Source organism: Emydura macquarii, unplaced genomic scaffold (genome assembly GCF_026122565.2).
Source record: "Emydura macquarii macquarii isolate MOO-44397 ecotype Brisbane River unplaced genomic scaffold, CSIRO-AGI_Emac_v2 contig_1253, whole genome shotgun sequence".
NCBI lineage: Eukaryota > Metazoa > Chordata > Testudines > Chelidae > Emydura > Emydura macquarii.
In genome coordinates this window covers 64,387,796-64,412,247 of record NW_027131390.1, presented here as the reverse complement: position 1 = coordinate 64,412,247, position 24,452 = coordinate 64,387,796, and the positions used below count along the sequence as shown (strand labels likewise).

Genomic DNA, 24,452 nt, shown 5'->3' with positions numbered 1-24,452 from the left:
TAAGGAAAGGAGCAATCACACAGCAGCCTGCATCGAGGTTTAGGGAGGATGGGATTCGAACATGAGTTGAACCCAGCCCTGATAAATGCCCTAATCACCAAGATATAGGCTATTCTGTGGTGGGTCTTTCTCAGTCTCTCTTGTTGAAGCTGTTCCACTTTGTAAAACATACTTGAATAGTCATTGGGCCAGAGAGCGTGAATGACTTTATGCCCTGATAGTTAGGGTGCTCACCTGAAAAAGACGTATCTGGAAAGAAAAATTTTCAATTTGAACATTAATGCTATCTCGAATAATATGTACTCTTTAGCATACACTATTGTGTAGCCACAAAGGAGCAGTCCATGTGTATGCAATCACAGATCTGCTAGACTGGAGATTCAAAGGCATACAGCAGGGATTCTCAAACTGGGGGACATGTACCCTCAGGGGGTCGTGAGCTGTCAGCCCCCACACATGCTAGCAAGGGTGTCATGGCATGGGAGTGGGGGAATCATGACTTTTGAGCAGGGGGTCGTCACAGCCTGAAATATTTTCAAAAGGGGTCCCAGCAAAAAAAGTTTGAGAACCCCTGCATACAGTGTGACATGCAAGCACTTTGTTTGGAGACATGACCTAATCTGGAAGAATCTATTTGTACAAATCAGTAAATAAATTATTACAAAACAACTTAATATTTACCTATGACAGGTAGTCTTTCTCCAGTGCTTGTGTTATGTGAAAATACTGTGCCTGTTTTCCTTTGAGCAGCACTCTGAGGTAAGATGCACCTACTGAGGTGTGTATTGACAATTCTATCTGACTTGGTGGCTCTCATTTTAGATGCCAGAAGTCTAGAATAGCAAAATGCTATTATTTTCTTTTAAAAGGCTTTATAGCAGTTTTGTGAGTGAACAAAAATTCCCAAATTATGCAAAAATTACAGCATTTTGTGGGACATGCCTGTGAAGTGAGAAACATCACATAACTGCATTTTGGCCTTAGCGTGACATCAGTTATGCCATATCCCAAGGCCAAATATCTTCCCACAGTTTAAAATCAGGGATATGACATGCCCCAAAAATAACTGAAAATCTTACGATTTTTAATTAGTTTACTATATTACCGGGATACAGGGCTGTGGTACAGAGGAATCCTAGCAATGGACTTTGAAAAAACAAATACTAAAGGTCCTTCTGTTTGCTCAGCATCTGTAAAACTTATTAATCTACGTATATAGCAATTTGTTTTTTCTACTGTTATACTGCCACAGCAAGATTTCCTATTCCATTTATCACCAGACCATCTTTGTGATTAATGACATTTTTGGTTAGTACTGCTTGGGATGGTCTATCATGAAATGATTTTCCAGAATTTTGTGGTATCCTGGCCTTTTTGCATAAATACAAATGCTCTTCATACTATTCACATACAAACTATGTACTTTCAAGTAAAAACATTAATAAGGTAGCCTTTATGTCTTTTAAAGCCAGACCTTGGATTAACAAAAAATACCTAGAGACAAGGCAAGCTATGTATAGAGCACTGACCATGTGTTTTTGAAGGGTGGATTTCAAAACCACCACCATAGCTGTTAAAAAATTCACTGCTCTTATGGTGCAAAGCCACAAAAGTTTTCCACTTAATAAAGCAGATTGTGACTCTAAGTAATTAAAGACAGATCTGACAAGGATTAAAAATAAGATGACTACACAACCTATTCCACTGCAATTACTATTTTGAGAACCAAAATCTGTAACTTCTAGACACATTTTTAAAATGAAAACTTGGGTGAAAAAAGCTGTCAGTTGATGTCTGCACTGGATCCTGACCCTTCATTTCGTTTTAGGATAAATGAGTTCTAACTCTCATACTTACTCTTAATAAATGTGAATAGCAACTGTTACTAAGGCTTTGTGAGAAAAGGACTTGCAGGATCAGATCTTTGACTTGTATTTTTAATGTTTTTTTTCATTCCTACCATGATTTAAAATGTGTAATTGTCTTAAATAAACATGAATGAGGTGAAAAATGAGTCTGTCCAAGGGTTAAGGAAAGAGGGGAACAGAACAGAAAATGCCATAGATTTTAAAGAATAAGCAGAGAATTTGAGGTTTCTTCTTCAGACTGAGTACTCAAGGAGATGTGGCTTAACATCTGCCACCCCAAGCCATCTCCCAGGAAAAATAAACAGTAGTTTTTATGAAATATTGATTGCATAAGAAATTAGGTGTCACTGATATTTTAAAAAAATATGTATACAAGCATAAGCACTTGAAACAGGGATAGAGACACTTTAAAGCAGTGGTCCCCAAACTGTGGGGCATGCCCCCTGGGGGGGGGCGTGAAAGAACATGCAGAATGGTACGGCAGGGCCTGGGACACGTGGGGAGGGGAGGGGAGGGAGCATCACTCGCCAGCCCCGCTCTGATCCTTGCTCAGCCACGGCCTCGGACACGCCCCGGACTCCCTGACCCAGCTGCTCTCCCCCGATACCTCTCCTCACCCCGCTAACCCGCTCTTGCCCCGGCCGCGCTCCTGGGGGTGGGAGGGCACGGACCGGATAAGGGGGTGCACAGAGCGAAAAAGTTTGGGACCCCCTGCTTCAAAGTAGCAGCGTGTTTGCGACAAAACTCTGCCGCTGCAATTTCATGCCAAGCCACCCCCCGACTCCATGTGACTTGTTCAAGGGTCTGTGAGTGTCTGTACGTCTTGCTGAGGAACAATGCACCACCTCGCTGGCTAGTGTACAGTGGTCAGTGACCGGACGACGCGTGTCCTTTCACGGCCCCACTTTACTCCTTACGGAGATGATCTGAGCCCGTCGCTCCGGGGAGTGGGACGGCCTTAGTCACCCACGGCTCTTACGCTGGCCGTACAAGAAGCCGCCTCACCGCGCACACAGCGCCGGGTGACGCTCCCGCGGCATTTACTTGCACCAAACACTAGCAGTGTCCGTGCAGCGCAACCACATCTCCGAACCCGGGAGCCGGGGACGCTCCCTGGGATCCGCCAGGTGACCTAACACAGAGACGGGCGGGGGGCCTTGTTGCTGGGTCGCGTCCGCCTCCGCCAGCGTGAGGGCGACACGGCGTCCGCACGAGAAGAGGAGACGCACTCGCGTCGCCCCCCGCCTTGCGGTCGCTCTCACTGTCACCTCCCCTCCTACGTGCCACGTGCGCCGCCGGCCACTTGCAGAGTCGCTCGCGCAGCACTGACTCTGGCGCGCATTAGTGACGCCACCCGAAAATACTGACTCCGGTGAAGAATAAGACAAGGAAGCCGGGCGAGCGCGCAGAAACGTGGGACAAAAAAAAAAGTGCACCTGCTGCGCATGCGCAGGCTACTATTTCCCGTCCCTCCCCCTCAGTTCTCCTGACACTGCGAAGTGTCGTATATTTTAGCCGACGCGGCGCTCCCCTGTGACGTAACGAAGGGCATTGGGCAGCTTCCTGCAACCATGTAAACTAAGGGCGGAAGTGCCCTGAGCTGTTAGCGAATGGCGAGACGTTTGAAGGCACGTGCGGGGATTGGAGAGCTCCGGGGAGCCAATAGAGAAACGTGCTCGAGAGCGTTCCGGTTCCTTCCGGGTACTGTTGGGCGGGTCAGACTAGAGCGAGCCGCGTGCGGCGGCGGCGCTGGGGTGAGAGGTCGCAGGTTTTGCAGCCGCGGGAAGATGGTGGCGCAGCCGCTGCTCCGCGTGGTCCGTTGCGGCGGCAGCAGGTTGAGCGGCGCCAGAGCGGCGTTCTCCGCCGATGCCAAGTGAGCGGGGCGCGGGGGCGGGCACTGCTGATCCCTCCGCGGTCATTGGAGCCGGCTCGGCGGCTCCCCGCGTGGCTTGGGAGCGGGCTCCTGGCAGCCGCCGCTCTGCTGTGTGGGGCCGCCTGCCGCTGCTCAGCGGCCACCGCGTCCTCCTGTCGCGGAGCCCTGGCGGCCCCGGCCCCGTAGAGCCAGCGCGTCTAAGGGCCCCGCGCGGTGTGGGGTGGGGAGGGCTCGCCAGGGGCTGCGGGCGCGCCTCCCCGACCCGGGCCTAGCGCTCTGGGCGAGGAGCCGGCAGCCCAGCCGTCCCCGAGCCGGCCCCTAACGCTGGGCCGACCTTCCCACCCAGACAAGTCGAGCGAGGCGCCGCTTTCTCCAGCCCACCCCTCGGGAGAGCGAGTCGGGTTCGGGGAGCCGCCACCCAACCGCAGGGGGGCCCGCCCCGCCCTGCTTTTGTCCGGGGCCTGGAAGCCGGACTGGGGGTACCCAATTCCGGGCAGCCCTCCACTTCCCCTGTGCCAGGACTGGCAGGCTCTCGGCTGTGGCACCCTGGGGCCGTGTGTTTCCCAAGTATTTTTCAAAACAAGTAAAAATTCTGATTCATGAGAAATTTTCAAGATTTGGGATTCAGGTCAGTTGGGAACAAAGACAACTTTTGAAATGCTGAAATTTCTCAGATTGGTGATCTGGAGACTCAGCCACCTGCTGGTCTCCTTCTTCATCCTCAGTGCTTGTGGTGGTGAAGATGAGAAGGAGCTAGAAGGCTGCAGCTGGCCTGGCTACCTAATAGAGGTAGGAGTAGTACTGGGGGCCATGGGAAAGAATGGCCGGAGAAAATGGAGCAGTACCTTGCATGTGTCTAGCACCTGCCATCAGTGACTTTCAAAGTACTTGTAAAAGGTAGTGGAGAAAATATACTCCAAAATAGCACAAGAAGGGGAGGGGAGAAATTTTGGGGAGGGGAGAAAGTAATTAAATCCTCTCTTTACTGGTGGAAGACTATAAGTTGCCTATTGGTGCATGGCTGAACTTGGCTCTGAATGAGTGGTGCATAAATAGATACATTCAAAGCTATACGCACACTATCTCTTAATTCATGTTTGACAAAGGGTCCATCTACATTATAGTGGTACAGCTCCAGCACTGCAGTTGTGCTTCTGTAGAATGGATGCTTTCTACATTGATGGAAGGAGTTTTTCCGTCAGCATAGGTAATCCACCTCTCTGAGAGGGGGTAACAAGATTATCAGAAGAACTGACCTAGCTGTATCTACAGTGAGGGTTAGATCGACCTAATTACATCACACAGGACAAACAATTGTTTACAACCTTGAGCAATGTAGCTAGATCGACCTAAGTTTTGGGTGTAGACCAGGCCTTCCACACAGAGAATGTGAGAATGGTGTTTTGACTTGCTTATTCTCTCTCTCTCTCTCTCTCTCTCACACACACACACACACACACACACACACACACACACACACACACACACACACACACACACACACACACAGGTTCTTGTGGGTTGCAGCAACTTTATTTCCAGTGTGGAGTCAGTTGGGCCTAGTCCGTGGTACAAAAAATGTTTAAACGGTTGTGGGCAAATAATTCTATAACATAGCCTATTGTTGCCTGGACAGTTAAGAAAATTGCCATTTTGGAGACCAATTGTACAGCTAAAGATGCCTGTTTTCTAACGTAACTTTGTTTATAGTGTGGTCAAGACAACCTTATAGACTCTCACTAGATAATTGTGTTGCAATCTTGGTTGTTACATGTTGGCCCATCCACACTACAAAAAAGAAGTGTTAAATTGGAGACCTTCATAGCCAGTAATGTGCTGGCCCAATTAGTTGTAGGCCTCATCTACATGGAAGGATTTTGGTGTGCTAAATAATATTAGCCTCTATCATGCCACACATCCTACAAACACTTTGTAGACCTGCTTTATGTCATACTGTGAACAGCTGTAAATAATATTTGTTCTTAGCTCATGTTAGCTTGTCCTATCACAGGACCCACTCTTGAGGGTTAGAAAGGGTGTGTGTTCTTTAGTTTTTGGCCTGCATTTTGCCAGAGTTTTTCAGTCATTTTAAGCTAACTCAGCTGAGCTAACAAAATGGAAAAATATAGCCTTTTTGCCTTTTAAGACCTGGCTGCAGCATTGTGTAGGCAAGAGGTGCTAGTGAACTAACTCATGCACTTCAGTGAGTCCTCTCAGCACTTTTCCATGGTGAGCAATGAACTTGCATTTCTATATCTGGAAGTGGGGATAATTACAAGTGAAATAGGAGTTTGTGTGGGCACTCTGTAACATGTGAGTTGCCTGCAGGCCAATACTGATGTTTGAATTACCCAAAGGTTAATTCTCCAGAGCGGATGAACCCTGGTGTAGATGAGGCGTTAACCTAGGTGTTGAAATTATTATTATTTATGCAAGATATAGTCATGATACTAATTTAACCATAAATTCCTTTATTAAATCCAAAGGCTGAGTGGCATATATACAATTGTGCTAAACATGCCTAAAAGCCTAAATAATAAGCAACTTATTACATCCAAACAGTAACAAAACATTTATAAGCTTTTTGATCATGAGCCTGACAAATGGATTAAACTGAAGAGTGCTTAGACCCATATTGGTCCGCTCCAATGTGGTCAGGCAGGTATTAAGAGTTTACTTTTCGTACCCTTTAACGAATAAGCGATGTCATTGCCAATTACTGACTTCAGCTAAAAACCAGTTTGAGGCAGTTCACCCTTATTTCAAGTCTTAATCCAGGTAAGATTTACAATTTCTTTTTCTCCCCAAGGCCTTTGCTCCCTATCTCTCCCCTCCTTGCCGACCAACGGTTTTTGCATTGCACCTGGATTCACATAGGCTTTACTTTTAAGATAACACTGGTATTTGGGATGGGGAGGATCTTAAAACGGATTCTTTCTGTCATATTCAAAACCATTTGCTGTTGGTCAGGGACCTCTTAGGTTTTTTTAGGAACTTTCCCTTGTCTCAATTAGTTTTTGAACCAGACATTCTCTACTCCATGCCTTCTGGCCTATTTTCAGGGCCTTCCTCCTACTTGCTAGTCAGGGTCATTCTTTACAACACACACATTTCCTTAGCTTAAATTTGGTTAACTTTAATTTCATATTTATTCTGCAGTAGGGTATATGCTGGAGGGTGGGAGGGTTAAAGTCTGGTTCTCTAATCTTTTTTTTTTTTTTTTCGTGCATCCACACAGACAAGAATAAGCCATGTTATAGCAGGTTTTGTCCATAACCATATTTAAGCAGAGTTATTTTTGCAATATAGTTGTGGGATTGTCTGTTCCAGAACCATTCTTCTCTCCACCCTCCTTGGCTGAGTGTGGGATTGCCTTCGTCATCCCATAATCAAGGGCTGATGATCAAAATGTAATCTTAAACATGTGTAGGCACATGTTGTTTTAAACTTGTGGCTGTTTGGCTAATTTTCCTATTTTTAATGTCACATGAGCACTGCATTGCTGCTATTATTCTGGGCTGCAAAAAAACAAAAGGGGCAGTGGGGGCTAAGGAGAGATTTAAAATAAACTTGTTTCAGAAGCGAGGGATGGAACAGTATAAGTGAAATAGGGCCTTATGCAATTATAAAGAGTGGCATGAAGGTGTGCAGAGAGTAGATAAACAAAAGAATGACAGTGAGTCCATGTATGACTCTGAACATCAGTAGGGCATTTTTGGATTGGACTTGGACATGACACTTTCACTGGTTCCTTAGTTAAAGGAAAATAGAGCATTAGAGAGTAGTTAAGCTGCAGCATGCTGAAGATTTCACAGGCAACCTAAGAATGCCCTCCCTCCAAAACTTATCATAAATTCTTTACAGGAATCTGTCATTTTTGTTTTGGTATGTTATTTTTTAAAACCTATAAAATAAGGGTCCTGAGAAAGTGGTTGAGTCTCAGGAGCTTTAGGTTTGGAAAAAATTAGTTGATCTTTATTTAGCCTAAAGTGAGAGCAGGCACAGTCCTACACATTTAGCAGATCCTGATATTGTCAAAGGGGGAAATGGATATTTTATATGTAATGTAGAGAGAGGTATGAGTAGCATCATGCATGTTTTATCTGTTCAGTTTATCAATACAGGCCTTTTTTCTTCAAGGTGATCAAGCCAGCAGTACCTTTCACAAGAACTAAAATATATAAAAGTAACTTTCCTTCCTTTGCTACTGCATGTTTAGATGTGATATACTTGTTTATTCTTCCATTATGTTTAATGGTGAAGTAAGGAAATCTGCACAAACAACGGAAAACAAAGTTCCAAAAATGGGTTCATTTCTTTGATAATGACCTAAATTTTTCATGTTTGGTACTTTGTAGATTCAAAGTAGTTGTTGTCCTTGACAAACATAATTCTGAATAAAGATATTACACTTTATCTCAGTCACTCTGCCATATTAACCTTTTGTTTCGTCCTCTTTTCAGGTACCTTTTTTGTGCCTCAGGAGACTATGTGAAAGTGTACAGTACAGCTACAGAAGAATGTGTGCACATCCTGCAGGGTCACACAAACCTGGTGACGGGAATTCAACTTAACCCCCAAAACCACATGCAGGTTATTAAATCTTTGTAATTGTTAGTCCTGTCCAGCTTGGCATTTGGTTCTTTTCTGAATTAGTTAAGGAAACGATACTTGAATTTGGCAGTACAAGATACAAAGTCGTGTCATTTTTGGAGTGGTTGTAATGTGAATTCAAAGTGAGAGAAGACTGGAAATAATAATTTCCTATAACAATTACTGAACTACCTTCTGTTTACTTAGATGGAAACAGCGAATAACCATGTTGGTTTACAGCAACAAATTCATAAACTATCAGATGACTCTAATTTACTGAGTCTGAAGCTTTTGTAAAAGCAGAGGTGGTCTGATTTTTGTGTTTCAGGTCACTTTAAAAAAATTCTATATTGAAACAATCCAAAAATGGTTCCTTTAATCTAGAATTTGCCTGTCTTTGACAACTGCCAATACTGGGCTCTTCAATGGTAGGACATGTAGGACCTTGTGGCCCACCTGTGCCAGCTATATGAATGGGATGGGAGGGAAAAAGATTCACAAAGCAGCCATAAGAAATATCTTGGTTCAGGAGACATGCCAGGGTTATGTTTGGAGTAGGAGCTGGCTTGGCTAAACCTTAACTATTTCCCAGTGGGTACCATAATCAGTACACAATTTAGGGGTTTCCTAAACAGCTGCCTAAGAACCAGGCTCTTCCTGGGCATAGAAATGAGTGGCCCATAGCACTTACAGAGAACCTAACTGTGCAACTATACTGTGGAGAAACTTAGTCCTGATCTCTGCTGGTGTTTGTGTTATTCCCTTATGCATAAAGATTGGTAACCCTAATACTTTTTTATCCTCATTACACATCTTTCCCCAACATGTACACACCTACCTAATGCAACTGTAGACTGTGTGTGATAACTTTCAAAACTTGGAAGATGGAGAACAGATTTATAGTGTGACTGATAATACAAATATTTGAAGTAATTCTGACCTTTCCTTCCTACTACACTCTGACAATCAAATGAGAAATTTGAGGGTACACATTAATTCAGCTGATGGCATCAACTTAAGTTTTACCTATGCATCCTTTAAGTGTGAGATTTTTATCTTGTGTGGGTTAGGAGAAAAGAGTGGGGAATACTTTGACTCAAAGTTAATGCTGAAAATTTGAATATGTACTTAAATAAGAAAAATTAAGGTGGTTCTGAGTTGGTTCTGTTTGGCTTTTTCTGTTGCTTTGCATAAACTCTGGGCCCACTTGTAAAAGGGGACCATATCTATTTCCTGAAGTTCTGTGCATCTGCCATGACTGCATATTCATTGTAAATGTACAAAAACATTCACATGCTAGGTAACTTTCATCTGACATTGAAATACGAAATAGGAACACACGTGGTCTCAAACCGCATGTCTTCAAAAGTGTGTATGTCAAAGCAGAATAGCAGTATGTATATTTTGTTAGAAGTCAATTGGAATTTGGTGCTTAGCACTCTTGAAAATCCAGCCACTTAGGTGCCCAAATATGGATTTAAGAGTCTAACTTGAAGATCTAATTTTGTGTAAAATCTTGTCCTGAGTATTCTGCTTTGCTGTTTGATTTTTTTTTTTTTTTTTCATGACTTTTTTTTTTCCTCCCCCCAGCTGTATTCTTGCTCTCTAGATGGCACCATTAAACTCTGGGACTTCACAGATGGAATTCTCATTAAAGTATGTCAATGTTTTTTTCTGTCACAGCTGTTCATGGATTCCAGAATTATTGTTCACTCTTGACCATCAATTAAATGAATACTAGGGCTGAGCAAAATACACAGGGCCAAATTCAGGCTTTATGAAGCTTTTAGTGGAGATGAGCATAAATCCTGGCTGCAAAAGCAGTGTTTGTTAATATGGTTTGTATTTGTCCCTTAGCAGGGCTCTCACTCTAAAGGCAGGAGAAATTTGCTGACCCCCTAGCTAGGGCCTCTGGTGACATTTTTGATGACCCTTAGCTAATGAAGCATGCAGTCCCTTCTTAACCATGGTTTTAGTGTACTAAATATTTATCAGAAGGTCCTCAGCATTACCTGAGGCTTAATGCATAGTTGTGTGAAGATTAAGCCTAGGAGAGAAGCTATCCAAAATTCTTCCCAAGATTGGTCGGCTGAAGAAAGGAGGAAGGAAAAGTTATATGCACAAAGTTTGTGCACAGTGTAGCTCTTCTGTTCTCCCTTCCTTATTTTAGCTAAGTTGATTGGCTCAGGCAGCTTAACTCCCTGTCTTCAACTATCTGGCTCCACAGAGATTTTTTTTGCATGTCTTTCCTCGCCCCCAGGGGGTGAGGGGAAGCCTTTCTGATCATTGAAGTTGTAGCATGTTTTTTCATTCTACAGACCACATCGTATAGGATGGCTTCTCTCATGAGCCACCTCTCCTCACGATACTCCAATTCCACCACTGCTTGCTTTTCAGAATGTTTAGTTTTGAGAGTAGCTAAGAAGGGATCTACAAGCTACCTCTGGTCGCAGGGTGACAGTTTGAGGACTACTGTCTCGCTGCATATAAACTGCCTTAGGACGAAAGGTGGACTAGAGGCAGCTGTAAAAAGATGCAGACGGATGTGTATTGTGGTATGTGTGCTGAGATGTACTTTGTCACTCATCTGAGCCGGAACAATGAGTGTCTAAGGTAGCACTTAGCACACATGTTGCAGTTAGTGAAGTCAGATTAGAGGGGTGCTTGGACATGTAGTCTGTGGGCTGCTGTGGCTGCCAGCTGAATCCTACTGCTCATGAGCTGAGGAGAACTACCCTGGAGGATGGAAGAGGAATAGATTCCCTATATATCTGTCTTCCACCCCAGCACTTACAGGGGATAGGATGTTACCTTTAGCCTTCCCAGTCAATTTGGTGTTTCACACTATGCAAATACTGCTAAACAATACTACACAATCGTTTTGTTCTGTAGGGTTACCAACCAAAAAAAGGAATTTTTTCTTTTGACTTCAAATTGAGAATGACCAACTACAAGCTTTTATCAAACTTTGTTAAAAAGAAATAAGGTCCATGATAAAAAGAACATCTAATTAGGTTGTAAACTGTTCGCTATCTGGCTGTAGGAGAGCTTCAGCTTCAGTTGATAATTGCACATCTAATTTGAAGTTCAGATTTCATAACTACTTTTGGTTTTTTCTTCAGACTTTTGTTGTTGGATACAAACTTTTTGCATTCTATACACTTGCTGGTTCTGAGGATTCAGTGTTTATTATAATTCCAAAGAAAAATAAAGAAGCATCAGGTACGGTATAATTAACTTCTGTTTGTACTACTTTGCCATGTGATATTAAGTATGCTTGCATGTTTAAAGGGACTCTGCTAACTTAGTTGAGGCCCAAAAATTGTTTTTAATGTTTTATTCAGGGTGGGAGAGGGAACGGACAAAAGAAAGATTTACAATATCTTATTAATCCTGTGGAAATGTATTTAAATCACTTTTTTTTTTTTTTAAATGAGAAGTTTTAATAGTCCTTCCACTGGTACAGTGTGGACCCCAAACACAACAATACTGTGTTGGTGCACTAGACCAGAACCTCTCTGGTTTGGTTTCATTGTCCATGCTGAATGAAAGGTAAAGAAGTATGCCAACAGCACAGAAGGTGGAGAGGAAATAAATCTGGGTACATTTTCACTCTTAATAATCTACAGCCTTGTTTGTAAACCACCTACTATATATAGGAAGGTGGGTTTTTTTAGTTATCTTGAAGGTTGTTCTTTAAATTGGAAAAATAACCATTGCTGTACACCTAGCATTTTTGTATCTTCTTGAAACTATTGTTAGTCAAAAATGTTCGCCTCACAGTTCGTTTACGTGATTACCGGATCTGTCACCGGGTGAATTGACTGAGAAAAATACCCAGTAAGGTGCAACCAAACAGCTTTTATTTTGGAGTGCAGCAGAAACACAATTCCCACTTAACACAAATGGAACACTAATTTGATAAAACACTGGCGTCGAGATAGGATGGGGGAGTGAACCCCAGGCATACTGCCTTAGAACACAATCTCTTGGCTCCCTCAGCCTGTGACAGAATTTACTGTTCCTTTTCTCTCCCTTCCAGGGAGTGCTGGTCAAGATATTCGCTGGAACTGGATGTTCACAGGTAAGTCTATTTTGTCTGCTTCTCGTCCTTGATCCGTAGCCGCACAAAGCAACGGTACCTAGCGACACTACCAGTCAGATGGGCCGCCCCTTGCTCTCGCTCTCGCTCTCACTGCCTTAAATAACCTCTGAGGGGCTGATCTTAGCCAATCAGCTGCTGGGATTTTCCTGCCTTGCTTGGCCATTGCACAGGGCACCGATTCTTAGTTTTTCCTACATTTCACTGTCTTTTTTTGCCTTGACTTAAAGGCAGTGTTATTTACAATACCAACTCCATTCTAAACAGACCAAATGGGATGATCACATATGTTGAATGGGAGCATTCCACCGCTGGCAGCCTGCCAGGTGTCAGCATCCTGCCTGTCTGAGGCTGATTCAAAATGGATACTAAATCCTAGATGGAGTCTTCCTTCTTATTTATTCTGTTTACAACCAAGGAAGGGTGCATACACACAAACTATTATTTTCACCTAACAGTTCCCCTCCTTGCTCCTTCGAAGGAGGATGCACACCTAGTTGTCATCCTTCTGCGAGTGCAGCACACTTAACTTCTTAATTAGATAGCTTCCTGACCCTGTGGCAGACCCAACAGATAGTACCTATCCAAGCAACTACCAATATACACTGAATCATCAAAATTTATTACAAACGGGTGTAACAACAAATGCCAAGTTTTCCCTTGTGGGCCACAAATGGGCAAATATAGTGTTTTTTTGCACTCAGTCCAGGATGCTCATTATTTCATCCATCGCATGGTGAACTGATATCATAAAGGCCTTCCCAGTAGCCTGTAAGTCCCTTAGTTTTTTATCCATCTCTGGATGTCTCAATAGCTGTTCTAAAACTGTAACATCAGGTCCCAATTTAATCAGCTGGATATCTGACCCATTATACATTTTATAAGATACCAGCAATTCTTCCATCTTTGGAACCGAAGATATGAAATACATATCACTTCCTTTGACCCGGTACACTTTACACATACAAAGATTAACATTATAATTGTGCCATACTTTATAAAACTCATTAACTATAAACAATAGGCATTCGCTCCTGGTACACATACATCCTATCCGTTTGCATCACTAAAGAATGGCTGCTGTGAGACTTTTTCATATGGAAGTGGCACTTCCCTGCGTCTGATTCCAGACATACGTGGCCTTCCACTTATATGTGGTTGGTACACACATATCCCTTGTGTGGCCACCACATACATTCCTCTAGGTCCAGCACTGATCCATCTCTCTCTCTCATTTTCGGTACATCTGTAGGCATTAGGATAGCTCCTTTCACCATCAGACCTAGTGGAAATGTGGGGTAAACCCAATCTATACTTGCATTTTGCATGGTAACAATGTGTGCTATGGCCACAGAATCTTTTTGATCATAAGTAAAACTCTACTAATTCCCACCATTCGCTGTGTGTCACCTCAAAGAAATTCAGGCTTGCTTTAATAATTCCCTCAACTGTGTGGGGATAGCTCCCTTCCATCCCTCTCGGAGGAAGTTCCCTATGGTAAAAGACAGCCACGATTGGGCCTGCAGACGCTATTGCCTATGTCGTGTCATCTTACAGTTTGCTCAATCCTTTCATTAGAGCAACGTCATTCCCCTGCTGATCTCTAAACCATTTGTGTATTACCTGTGTCATTTGGTATTCCAGGGTACTTAGCTTCCCAAAAGAGGATGTTACAGGGTGGTTCAAGTTGTGGATGTCATGGCCTAAATTACTAATCTTTGTGGCCAAGCTCTCAGCATTTATGGCATTCGAGATGCCCAGGCCAATACCCACCCCTCCTTGTACCTTTGCTACTAGATCTCTTTTTCTCCTGACTTGAGAATCCCTGACCATATTTCTGATCCAGATGTTCCATCCTCTTATGAACACCGAGACCTATGGATGGCATCCTGCCTGTATGTAAACAGCAGATACTGGTAGGGGAACAACCACCTTGTAAATGGCATATTTAGGGTTTCCCATAATGATCCTCTTTCCATTCTCTTTTACCACCACAGCTCCTGCCTGGAAAGTCTGTGGCTGAGGTAGCATTTCCACCTGTGCCACATCCTGTGACCCATAAATACTGGTGGCATAACCAACTTTCTGGATCGTTATGCCACACAGTAAAGTTGGCAACTCCCTTACAGTGGGTGGTAAACTCCTTATGTACCGAACTCAAGCACGGGTTACCTCCCTTACTGTGCGGACAGAACCTCTGCTGATTCCACACATGGCACGTGGCATACATAGTCCAATTTTGATTGGGCGAGTATACCCTGATAGCGATCTCAGGTGTATATCCCTGTAGGCTGGCTGCCACCATTATCTATATTGAACCTTCTTTCACCCTCTTGGGGACCTCCATGACGATACAGGCACACCTGCCCAAGCCTTGTACCTTTTGGGCCTTGGAGCACTTAATGATTATGTGATCATATATCTCCCACTGACAAGTTTGTTCCTGACCTGTCATGCTACCAAGCATCTTTTTGGTTGCCCTAGCTCCTGAGGTCGCATCCTTTTTGTGTCTCCAAGCCAGGTAACACGTTTCCCTTTTTTCATATACATACATGGATATCTCACCCCCAATAGCCAAGGGATATGACAAAGTCATATTCCACGCCAGGGTAGTTGTGACACATGAGTAGTGCTCTCCTTCCCATATAACTAGGGCACTACTCATACTCCACACCAATTGTATACAGAATATAAAACAATTGTTGGCCGTAATGTAATCTGCGGGAGAAATACAGCACAATTAATCACCTTACACCTCCTTTTTCCTTGTCTGAGTCCCCTTTCCACTTTTTGAGTTGAGAGCTGTGAAACCATTTCTTTAGTCTCCTGCCTCTCTTATCAGTCAGCTCTACCTCGTATACCATGGGACTGACTTTGTTCAATATTCTTACTGGCCCTACCCATCTCGGGCTTAGAGCGTGTCCGACTTCCAAATAGAACCTATAGAGTACTCTTTCTCCTACGTCCCACTCTGTCAGTTTTAAATGGTCCCCAAACCACTTATCCATCCCTCAGATATTAGCCTTTAACTGGTGGGTGACTGGCAATATGCAGCCTGTCAGATCTGTAGGGCCTGGCATAGATGTTTAGTTACCTCCCCGATGAAGTAGGGGCCCTGATCTGAGTCCATGCATTCTGGTATCCCGTACCTAGCAAACGCCTCATTCAGCAAGGTTCATGCTGTCGTTATGGCTGTGTTGTTGGACGTGGCATAGGCTTCCAGCCATTTGCTAAACAAATCCACTATCACCAGTACATACCTTTTTCCTCTTCTGGATTGGGGAAGGGGTCCTATATAGTCTATTTGAACTTGCTTCCAGGGTCCAACAATTGTCTGGTGTTTTAGTGGTCCTTTTATAACCTTCGAGTCTGCATTATTACTGGCACAGTTGAGACACTGATCTATAAATCTTTCCACCTGATTTGACATGTTAGGCCACCACGCCACCGTTTGCAGCCTTTGCAATGTTTTCTTCTTGCGAAAGTGGCCTTGGTGATGTGCCAAATGGATCATCTCATCCCTTAAATATGTCGGTAGGACTAGGATCTGTCCCTTATCTGTCCCTATCTTTGCTGCCAGGACTGTTCCCTCCTTGCTTTGGAATATACTCCAGCCTTGATACTCTTGCTTGGCGAGTATGTCTTGAACCTCTGTCTTCTTGTTGGAGCTCAATGATATCTGCCCAGTCTTTCTCCTTCCTGGGCCTCTGCAGGCAGATGGGCACCTGAATGCAGTCGGATTTCTTCCATAGCGTTTCCGGACCTAACTGCCCTGCCTCCTTTGCCAGTTTGTCCACTTGCTGGTTCAATTTGGACATCGTGTCCTTTATACTGTGGGCCTTGATCTTACATAGGTAGGTATTCGCTGTCGTCTCCTGTGCTACTTCCCATGCGTGGAGAAGATACTTGGAATGGGCTACCAGTTTTTCATCTCCAGTAGTCATGTGTCTCTCTAACCATACTGGCATCCAGTCAATTAATGCTCGTAGTGTCCATTCCGAGTCGGTGATGATTGATAATTCCTGATCCAGGTCTGCTTCTACTAAAACGGCTACCACTGTCACCACTTCAGTTGCCTGTGCCGAAGGTGGTCTCACCATTCCCTATAGTGTTTTGCCATCTTTATGCTGCAGCGCTGCCTACCCAGCTATTGGTTTTTCATCAAGGTGGTAGCAGCTCTCATCCGTGGCCCATATCTCTGTATCTTCCTTGTCTTTGTCTTCACAGCTTTTCCTCACTTTGAAGGGTGACTCCCCTTCTGTGGACTTTTCCGTAGGCAATGAACACTCATGTTCCTCACCTTGGCACAATAGGGCATAAAGAGCCATCGTTGGTTGTTTAGATTTATCTATGTTGATTTCCCTATTGATGAGGGTGCGGGTCCATCCAGCAATCCTTGGATTGGACACCCGTCCTTGATTCACCTTTCCTGAAAGGACGTATTTGCTCGGGGTATGGGAAGTTCTCAGCACGATGGGAGATAGACCCACTATGTATTCCCAGTGTGTTATAGCCCAGGTAAGGGCTAATACTTCCCTTTCGCAAGGGAAGAACCTTTTTTCGACCTCACTAAGACCCCTATGCTATGGGTTTTTCCCCTGTCCCACTGTCCTGGGACAGCACCATGCTAATACCCTCCGGGGTAGCAGCAATCTGCAGGGTGAAAGGAATTCCTTCCTTAGGGTAGGCAAGTGCCAGCGCTGATATCAATGCCCTTTTTAGGTCTACAAACACCTTCATCTGCTGGTTCCCCCAAGTCCACTCCACGTTTTTCCTGAGTAACTGGTATAATGGCCAGGCGATCAATAAGTGCCGTTCTGTGAAGTCTCTTGAAAATCCAGTCAATCCCAGGAAAGAATGCAAAGTGCTTACATCCTGGGGTGAAGGTAACTTCCCAATTAGTTCTATTTTTTGCTGGTCAGGACGCCTTCTGTCTACACCCAGGTTTACCCCTAAGTAGGTGACCTGTTGCTGCACCAGCTGGGCATTGCTGGGATTTACCAGGAACCCGGTTTCCTTGATTTTTCCCAGTACTTCATCCAAGGCCTCCAGATTCTCCTCCTTGGAACAGGTAGCACTCCAGATATCGTCCACATAGGAGATCACCGTCTTCCTTTGTGTCAAGTCTCTCCACATGCGTCACCTCCTGATGACAGATAGAAGGTGAATTGTGTAGGCCTTGTGGCAGACATGTCAATGTTAGCTGTCTGTTCCCAAAGGTGAAAGCCAGCTTATAGCAGTCCCGCTCATTCACCAGAATGAAGAAGAAAGCATTGGAGAGGTCTAGCACCATTAAACCATTGTGCACCCACTGCAATAGTGGCCATTACATTCTGGAATTTGGCCACTACTGGGGCCAACCTAGGTGTCACCTGGTTAAGCTCCCGATAATCCACTGTCAACCTCCAGGTAATCCTGTCTGCTTTCTTCACTGGCCATATCGGGGAGCTGCATGGACTGTGAATTTCCTTTAAAACTTCTTGCTGGATTAACATATCCAAGCTCTCCTTTAGACTTTCCCCTGCCTGCTGTGGGTATCTGTACTGTCTCAAGGGCCTAGGATTGGGTCCCAAGATCCGTACAACTCGATCTATCTTGCCGCACTGCAGGTTATTTCCATTAAAGGCAGGGACATGTCTTTCTGTCACCTTGACCTCCTCTTGCTCCCACTGCGGGAGGGAAATCTCCATTGGCGCCTTGACAGCAGCCACCCTACATGAAGCTGCTATCTCATAGGGCTCCTGCCCTCTCCCTGTGCTAGAATCGCTCTGTTCAGCCGATCAGTCACGGCTCCCATCTTGATTAGAACATTCATTCCCAGGATTCTACATCCGTCCGTCCAGCTCTTGTAGTCCAAAGCTAGAACTACACGACATTTTTCCTATGGTGCGTTGCAGAGGGGTGGTGAAAGGCACCAAACTATTCTTCCCATTGAAACTTTCCAAAACTCTCCACTCCTCTACTGGCATCTGTTTCACTTCTGGTATCTTCCGTACACAGATCATAGATACAGCTGCTCCAATATCCACCGGAAGCCCTTGTTCGATGGATCTGAACTTCCCACTGAATGTTGCTACCGCAACCGGTCGTCCCCAGGTGTCTTGGGTTACTGGAGCTACAAATTAGAGGGACGACAGGGAAGCTCGGCTTCCTCATTGGAGATTGGGGTGATCTCCTTCATGTGGCGGGTTGCCCCCCCTCATGAGCAGCCAGCTTGCTCATTAACTCAGTAGTCTCCAGACCATCTATCCTTGCAGGATCCTCATATTTAAGGAGTCTCCTCCAAATTATTCCCCACAGCTTTCGGGCTTCATCCCGATCCTGCTCTTCTTTTGAGCATCCCTGAGGTCTTTTGGACAGAAATGAGAAAGGTCTCTTGAACTACCCTCCCTTTCCCGTCTTTCTGTCTCCTTCTCTTTAACAGCAGCCACCTTGGCTGGCTTTCCTTGGAGTCCATTAATCCGAGCGACCTGCTCTTTCTTAGGCTTATATGGATTCTTCCCTGAACCCAGGAAAGCTTTTCGACCAGTGGTTCCCTTCGGCTGACACCTCAGCACAGTACCCTTCCGGATTAATCCTACTGTAGGATGCTCTGTCCCCAAAGTTCTGTCTTAGTCCGACTACTGAGTCAAAGGCTTTCCTTGCCCCTAGGAGCCCTCCTTCACAGCTCTTCATTCTCTCGACTCCCCAGTGTAACAACAAATTCACTCAAAAATCCAATCAAGTGTCAGTCAATCCAATTCATGGTCCCTTTGTGGTTGCCAAAATGTTAGCCAAAAATGTCCCCCTCACAATTGGTTTACTTGATTACCAGATCTGTCACCGGGTGAATTGACTGAGATGAATACCCAGTAAGGTACAACCAAACAGCTTTTATTTTGGGGTGCGTCAGAAACACAATTCCCATTTAACACAAATGGAACACTAATTTGATAAAACACTGGCATCGAGATAGGATGGGGGAGTGAACCCCAGGCCTACTGCCTTAGAACACAACCCCTTGGCTCCCTTAGCCTGTGACAGTATCTACAGTTTCTTTTCTCTCCCTTCCAGGGAGTGCTGGTCACGATCTCCTTCACTGGAACCAGAGCTCCACAGGTAAGTCTATTTCATCTATTTCTCGTCCTAGACTCATCTGCTTCTTGTCCGCGATCCGTTGCCATGCAGAACAATAATACCTAGCCACTCTACTGCTCAGATGGGCTGCCCCTTCCTCCTGCTCTCACTGCCTTAAATATCTCCCAGAGACTGATCTTAGCCAAACAACTGCTGGGATTTTCCCACCTTGCTCAGCCTTTACAGTTTTTCCCACATTTCACTGTCTTTTTTACTTGACATAAAGGCAGTGTTATTTACAATATCAACTCCATTCTAAACAGACCAAATGGGATGATCACACATGTTGAATGGGAGCATTCCACTGCTGGCAGCCTGCCAAGCATCAGCATCCTGGCTGTCAGGCCAATTCAAAATGGATACTAAATCCGAGATGGAGTTTTCCTTATTTTTTCTATTTACAACCAAGGAAGGGTACATACACATAAACTATTATTTTTCACCGAACACTATGGTCCTTGTTAATGTGCAATTTAGTATTTTCATTTATGGATTTTGATTGTAGCAAAGCTTAATCTTAAACTTCCAGACACTTGTGCTCTACTTACCTAATGTTGTGGTAGACATAATTATTTGACTGTCTTGATCTATATTTAAATTTCTAAGTGTATCTTGAGATCACGTTACTATTAAAGGCTACATTTCTACAATAACGAGTATCAGTTAAGGCTGGCAAGAACACAAAAATTTTGTTTGTGGCAAACTTAAAGGTTTCTATATTTGTTTTTGTTTTGCATCAGAACAAAAACTAGACTTCAAAAATTTGCACTCTAGCATAGCCAGAATCAACTTCTGCTGTTTCCCCAAAAAGTTTCAGTTTCAACAAATCAGCATTTTCCAATTGAAAAACTACTTTGATGAAAAATTCTGACCAGTTTTAGTACCAGCATAAATTCAACTATTCAAAACCTGAGAAAACAGATATTAATATATCACTTCATTTGTATAATAGTCCTATGAATGCCACTTCAGAGCAAGAACAAATCTATGTAGTTTGGTTTGGTTTCTGCTTTATGTTATACAGGAAACCACTATGGAAAAGTCTAGCTCTCATCTGTCTGTGTTTTAACTGAGCACAGAAATATCCGAAACAAAAATATTAAGGTTCCGGAATTTCATCCTTAAGTATGCATCTTTAAGCATGCATCCAAAACAATACTGAAAGGAGCTAGTGTGGATTTTGCATAGCGGATAACAGGTGCACCCACATACTCTCCTTTTGAACACATATATGTATTATAACATCTACGAAATTATTTTATTAACCAAGTCTTTATTTGACCAGATTCATTCCAGCTTGTTTCTGTGAAACTGCCAAAAATAGCAGACCAAGAAGTGGAAGCCAAGGAGCTGTCTTTGATTTTAGATGATATAGGCCAGTCGCCCAAATGTACTGCATTTGGAAGAGAAGTATATTTACCTTTTTAGATGTTTTTCTTTTATGTAAAATATATTAACTGTTTTGGTATACAAAAAAAAATCTGACTAACCAAGTAATCTGTTCACTCAAAGAAGTAATGATTGTATGGATATGGCCTTGCTGTACGAGCCTAATTTTAATCCTGATTTTTCCCCCTCAACTGCAAAACTGCAAACCACTGATCTCAGAAAGCTTGCCTAAACAAATTTGACATCTAGTGCCATCTATTCTTTATAATTGCATAAAAATATAAGACCAAAAGTTGCATGATGAGTTGCAAAAGTATGTCCTACAACACAACTTCATCACATTAGGGGAAAAATGGAGGAAAATTACAGAATTTCAAGCATTTAATCCAGTAAAATGTCCATTTCTTTAGAAAGAAGATAATCAAGTACTTGTACAAGGCATACAATACTTTTTGACCTTGAAAGCTTTTTTGTTTGGTAAATGTTTCTTGAAAAATACATTAATGTTGGACCCAGAATTTTATCTGCCTTATTTTTCTTGTCTGTTTGCAAAATTTGGCTCTTTTCCAATTAGTGGTAAAACAAAAAGTAAGATCAAAGACCAAAAGGCTCTGATTAGGTGACCAACTTTATTTGTCTCTGAGGACTAGTAAAAGTCAGGTAATAACTTTTAATTCATTAAGCTACATCCCTTTCCTCTTCCTTAAATAAAATTTTTTTATTTAAAATATATATCAAAAAGAGCACCTGTCCTCTGAGGAAAATGGGAATACACATCAAAAGAATTAATGTTGGTTTCTGCCCTAAGGTTCTTAACTCTGAGCTGAGTTTACAGTGCATTTGTACTCTGGAAAAATGACTGTAAAAAAACATTGTGGAGTTCCCAGTTACTTCCAGCTCAGATATAAATTTACATTCTAAAAAGCTGTTTTGCTTGAGGTGGGGTTTTTTGTGTTTTCATCTGTGGCTGTTCTGGAACAAAATTAAGTAAGAACTCCTGATTCTGTTATAAAATCCATGTAATTCTTGGGTTTTTAACAAATAGCACTAAACTATTTTTCTACATGGAAAAAGGAATCTGTGCCAGTATCCCAACCAACCATTCATATGCAGCCTTACTGTAATTGCATATGTGCTTATAACACGAGATCCCACACACCATTTTACCTAAGCATACTTCTCTGGGATTGCGTGGATGTAACTCAGAGCAAAACTTGTCCTAATAGGTGGGGAAAATATTTAGTAGTTTCTTAAAACTTGTTATACACACACATTTTTAAAAATGTGAAAAAATCTTTTAGTCTGTATGAGCTAATATTAGCTGTATTAAAATGTAGAGCATTAACATCTCATTGCATGTAAGCAACTCATTGATTAGGGTAATGGCATCTTGTGTGTCTATCCTTGTACTTTCTTTTCATGATACATACCTGTTTAAGAAACATAATCAAGTGCTCATTTGTTGTGCTCCAGTTTCAGTGTGAATCTATAGCAAATACAAAGTCATAACTTGCTGTACTGTTGTAACAGGGTGAATATATGGCATCAGTGTTTGACCTACATCTCCTTGTTTATTTTTTCAAAAAGAAAAAGGTTAACAGGTAAGACTAATGGCTGTAAATGTTGTCAGCTATGAAACCTCATAAATGTGTCTGTATACTAACAGGTCAGGCATATGCAGATTATTTTAGATCCATCAGAATCATCTGATACCATTGATTCAACTGCAGATCATTGCATGAGTAAATGGGATTCCTCCTGAATAACTTAATTTTCATTTCTGAAATCCCAGAAAGTGATGTTGAGTTAACTGCTCATCCTCCTGGCAGATTCTTTCTTGTAAGATTTTTCAAAATTCTGTTCTGCCAGCCTTCCTTGTTCAAGGTGTGTCTGAGGCTTCTGGGATACAGAGGCAGGTTGGGCTGTGGTGCCATCACTGATTTGTGGGATGTCATGCAACTCTTAGCCCAGGCCCACACTATAGTGTCATCACTTTTCTATACCTGGATTGAAACGGGCTTAAGTGATACTATATCGTCTAAGGTCCTGATGAAATGTAGCTGTTTCTGCTTTGTTGGAGGGAAGAATCTAGCAAGCTAAATGGGGATGGTGTCTATCGTCTTCATAGGCGGGAGGGGGTGCCTGACTTTTGTCAACTTTCTTGTACTTCAGGAGTACACTGAACAGTTTGCTCCTTGGAATCCCATGTGCAGTCAGAAGTATTTTTCAATTGGCATTTGTGCAATGGTTGCACTAATCTTTCTCTGACATAGTCTACCTGCAGCCGGGGCTATGTGTGAAGACCATTGAGAAGCTTTATGTAACATTAAACTTTAATTCAAACTGTTGTTTAATTTTTGAAGGTTTTCTTTAAGTGCAACAAGTACAAAAGGTGCAAACAACAATTTTACTTGTGTAGCCTGCCACCCTAAGGAAGACTGTATAGCCAGTGGACATGAAGATGGCAAGATTCGTCTCTGGTATGTTAAACTTGACAGTTTTCCAGCTAGCACTGATTTGACATTAGAGCTTAATAGAACTTGAACATAACAAGTCATGAGAGTAGGTGCAGGACTTCTGCTGACAATGGTGATCATGTATTGACATCATTTTTTGACTGGATCTAGCATCTTCTCTTGCCACAATCAGAAGTGGCTCCTGTTTAAATTGATTATAATTAAGGGGCGGGGTAGCCATCCTGTGGCCCTCGAGGCTATAAATTGTAACTGACCTCAAGGCTGACTAATTTGCATCTGATTACAAATTCAAGATGTGTCCCCTTAGCTGCAACCTGTGACTTTAAAACTGAAGTGTTTGAATTGGGCCCACTGCTGTGGGTGGAGATAAGAGGCTTCTGTATCAGGTTTTGGGAACCACAGTGAAAGCAGGATGGGAGTTGATACTCAGACAAAGCCAGTCAGGGACTAGTGGAGAGCCTAGCTCCTCTCCCTTACACAGCCCAGGAGAGATTTGAGACCTAGCAGCCAGTAACAGCTCTCTGCTTCAGTGTGCCAGTCCAGATCAGGGACTGGTCTAACTTGCACCAGCTGGCAACAATTCTATAGGAACCTTATGCCAGCTGGGGATACCTAGTGTGCAGTTTGTGCCAGCAGGTAACTTGTAGGTGATTTCCACTCCTTTTGTGTTACCTGAGCATACAAGAAACCTGCATTGGAAGGTTTACAGTAGATTTTAGTATAATTATTTTACATTTTATTCAATTTGACTGCCCATTTTTGTTTGCTTACAGATTATTCTGTCCAACACCTATTCTGAGCGGCCCTCTAATTTAACAAATTGCTACTGAATTAAATGTTTTCTTCCTCACAGGAGAAATTTTAACCACAAAAGGGAATACACTTTCTCCACGCTGCACTGGCATCATGATGTAGTCATGGATCTCACTTTCTCTGTAGAGGGTGAGTGCAAATGTCTTAAAAAGCAGGAAGAAAAAATAACTGCTGAAGCTTGGAGTCATCCACCTACGAATAAATGTTCAAATTCCAGGAAT

General features: G+C 43.2%; 1 protein-coding gene across 2 annotated transcripts in view; it reads left to right on the top strand.

The window, feature by feature from the left end:
* Positions 1 to 3,529: 3,529 nt before the first annotated feature.
* WDR75 (WD repeat domain 75) overlaps positions 3,530 to 24,452 on the top strand; it is a 38,578-nt gene continuing 17,655 nt past the window's right edge. The window contains exons 1-10 of one of the 2 annotated variants that reach the window (XM_067549043.1): positions 3,530 to 3,741; positions 8,205 to 8,334; positions 9,925 to 9,990; positions 11,457 to 11,556; positions 12,377 to 12,418; positions 19,490 to 19,534; positions 20,838 to 20,962; positions 22,472 to 22,542; positions 23,305 to 23,421; positions 24,272 to 24,360. In XM_067549043.1, coding sequence (XP_067405144.1) covers positions 3,656 to 3,741; positions 8,205 to 8,334; positions 9,925 to 9,990; positions 11,457 to 11,556; positions 12,377 to 12,418; positions 19,490 to 19,534; positions 20,838 to 20,962; positions 22,472 to 22,542; positions 23,305 to 23,421; positions 24,272 to 24,360 — 871 coding nt within the window. In that variant the 5' untranslated portion in view covers positions 3,530 to 3,655. The remainder of the gene's footprint in view (positions 3,742 to 8,204; positions 8,335 to 9,924; positions 9,991 to 11,456; positions 11,557 to 12,376; positions 12,419 to 19,489; positions 19,535 to 20,837; positions 20,963 to 22,471; positions 22,543 to 23,304; positions 23,422 to 24,271; positions 24,361 to 24,452) is intronic. The other variant, XM_067549044.1, reaches the window with a different exon arrangement.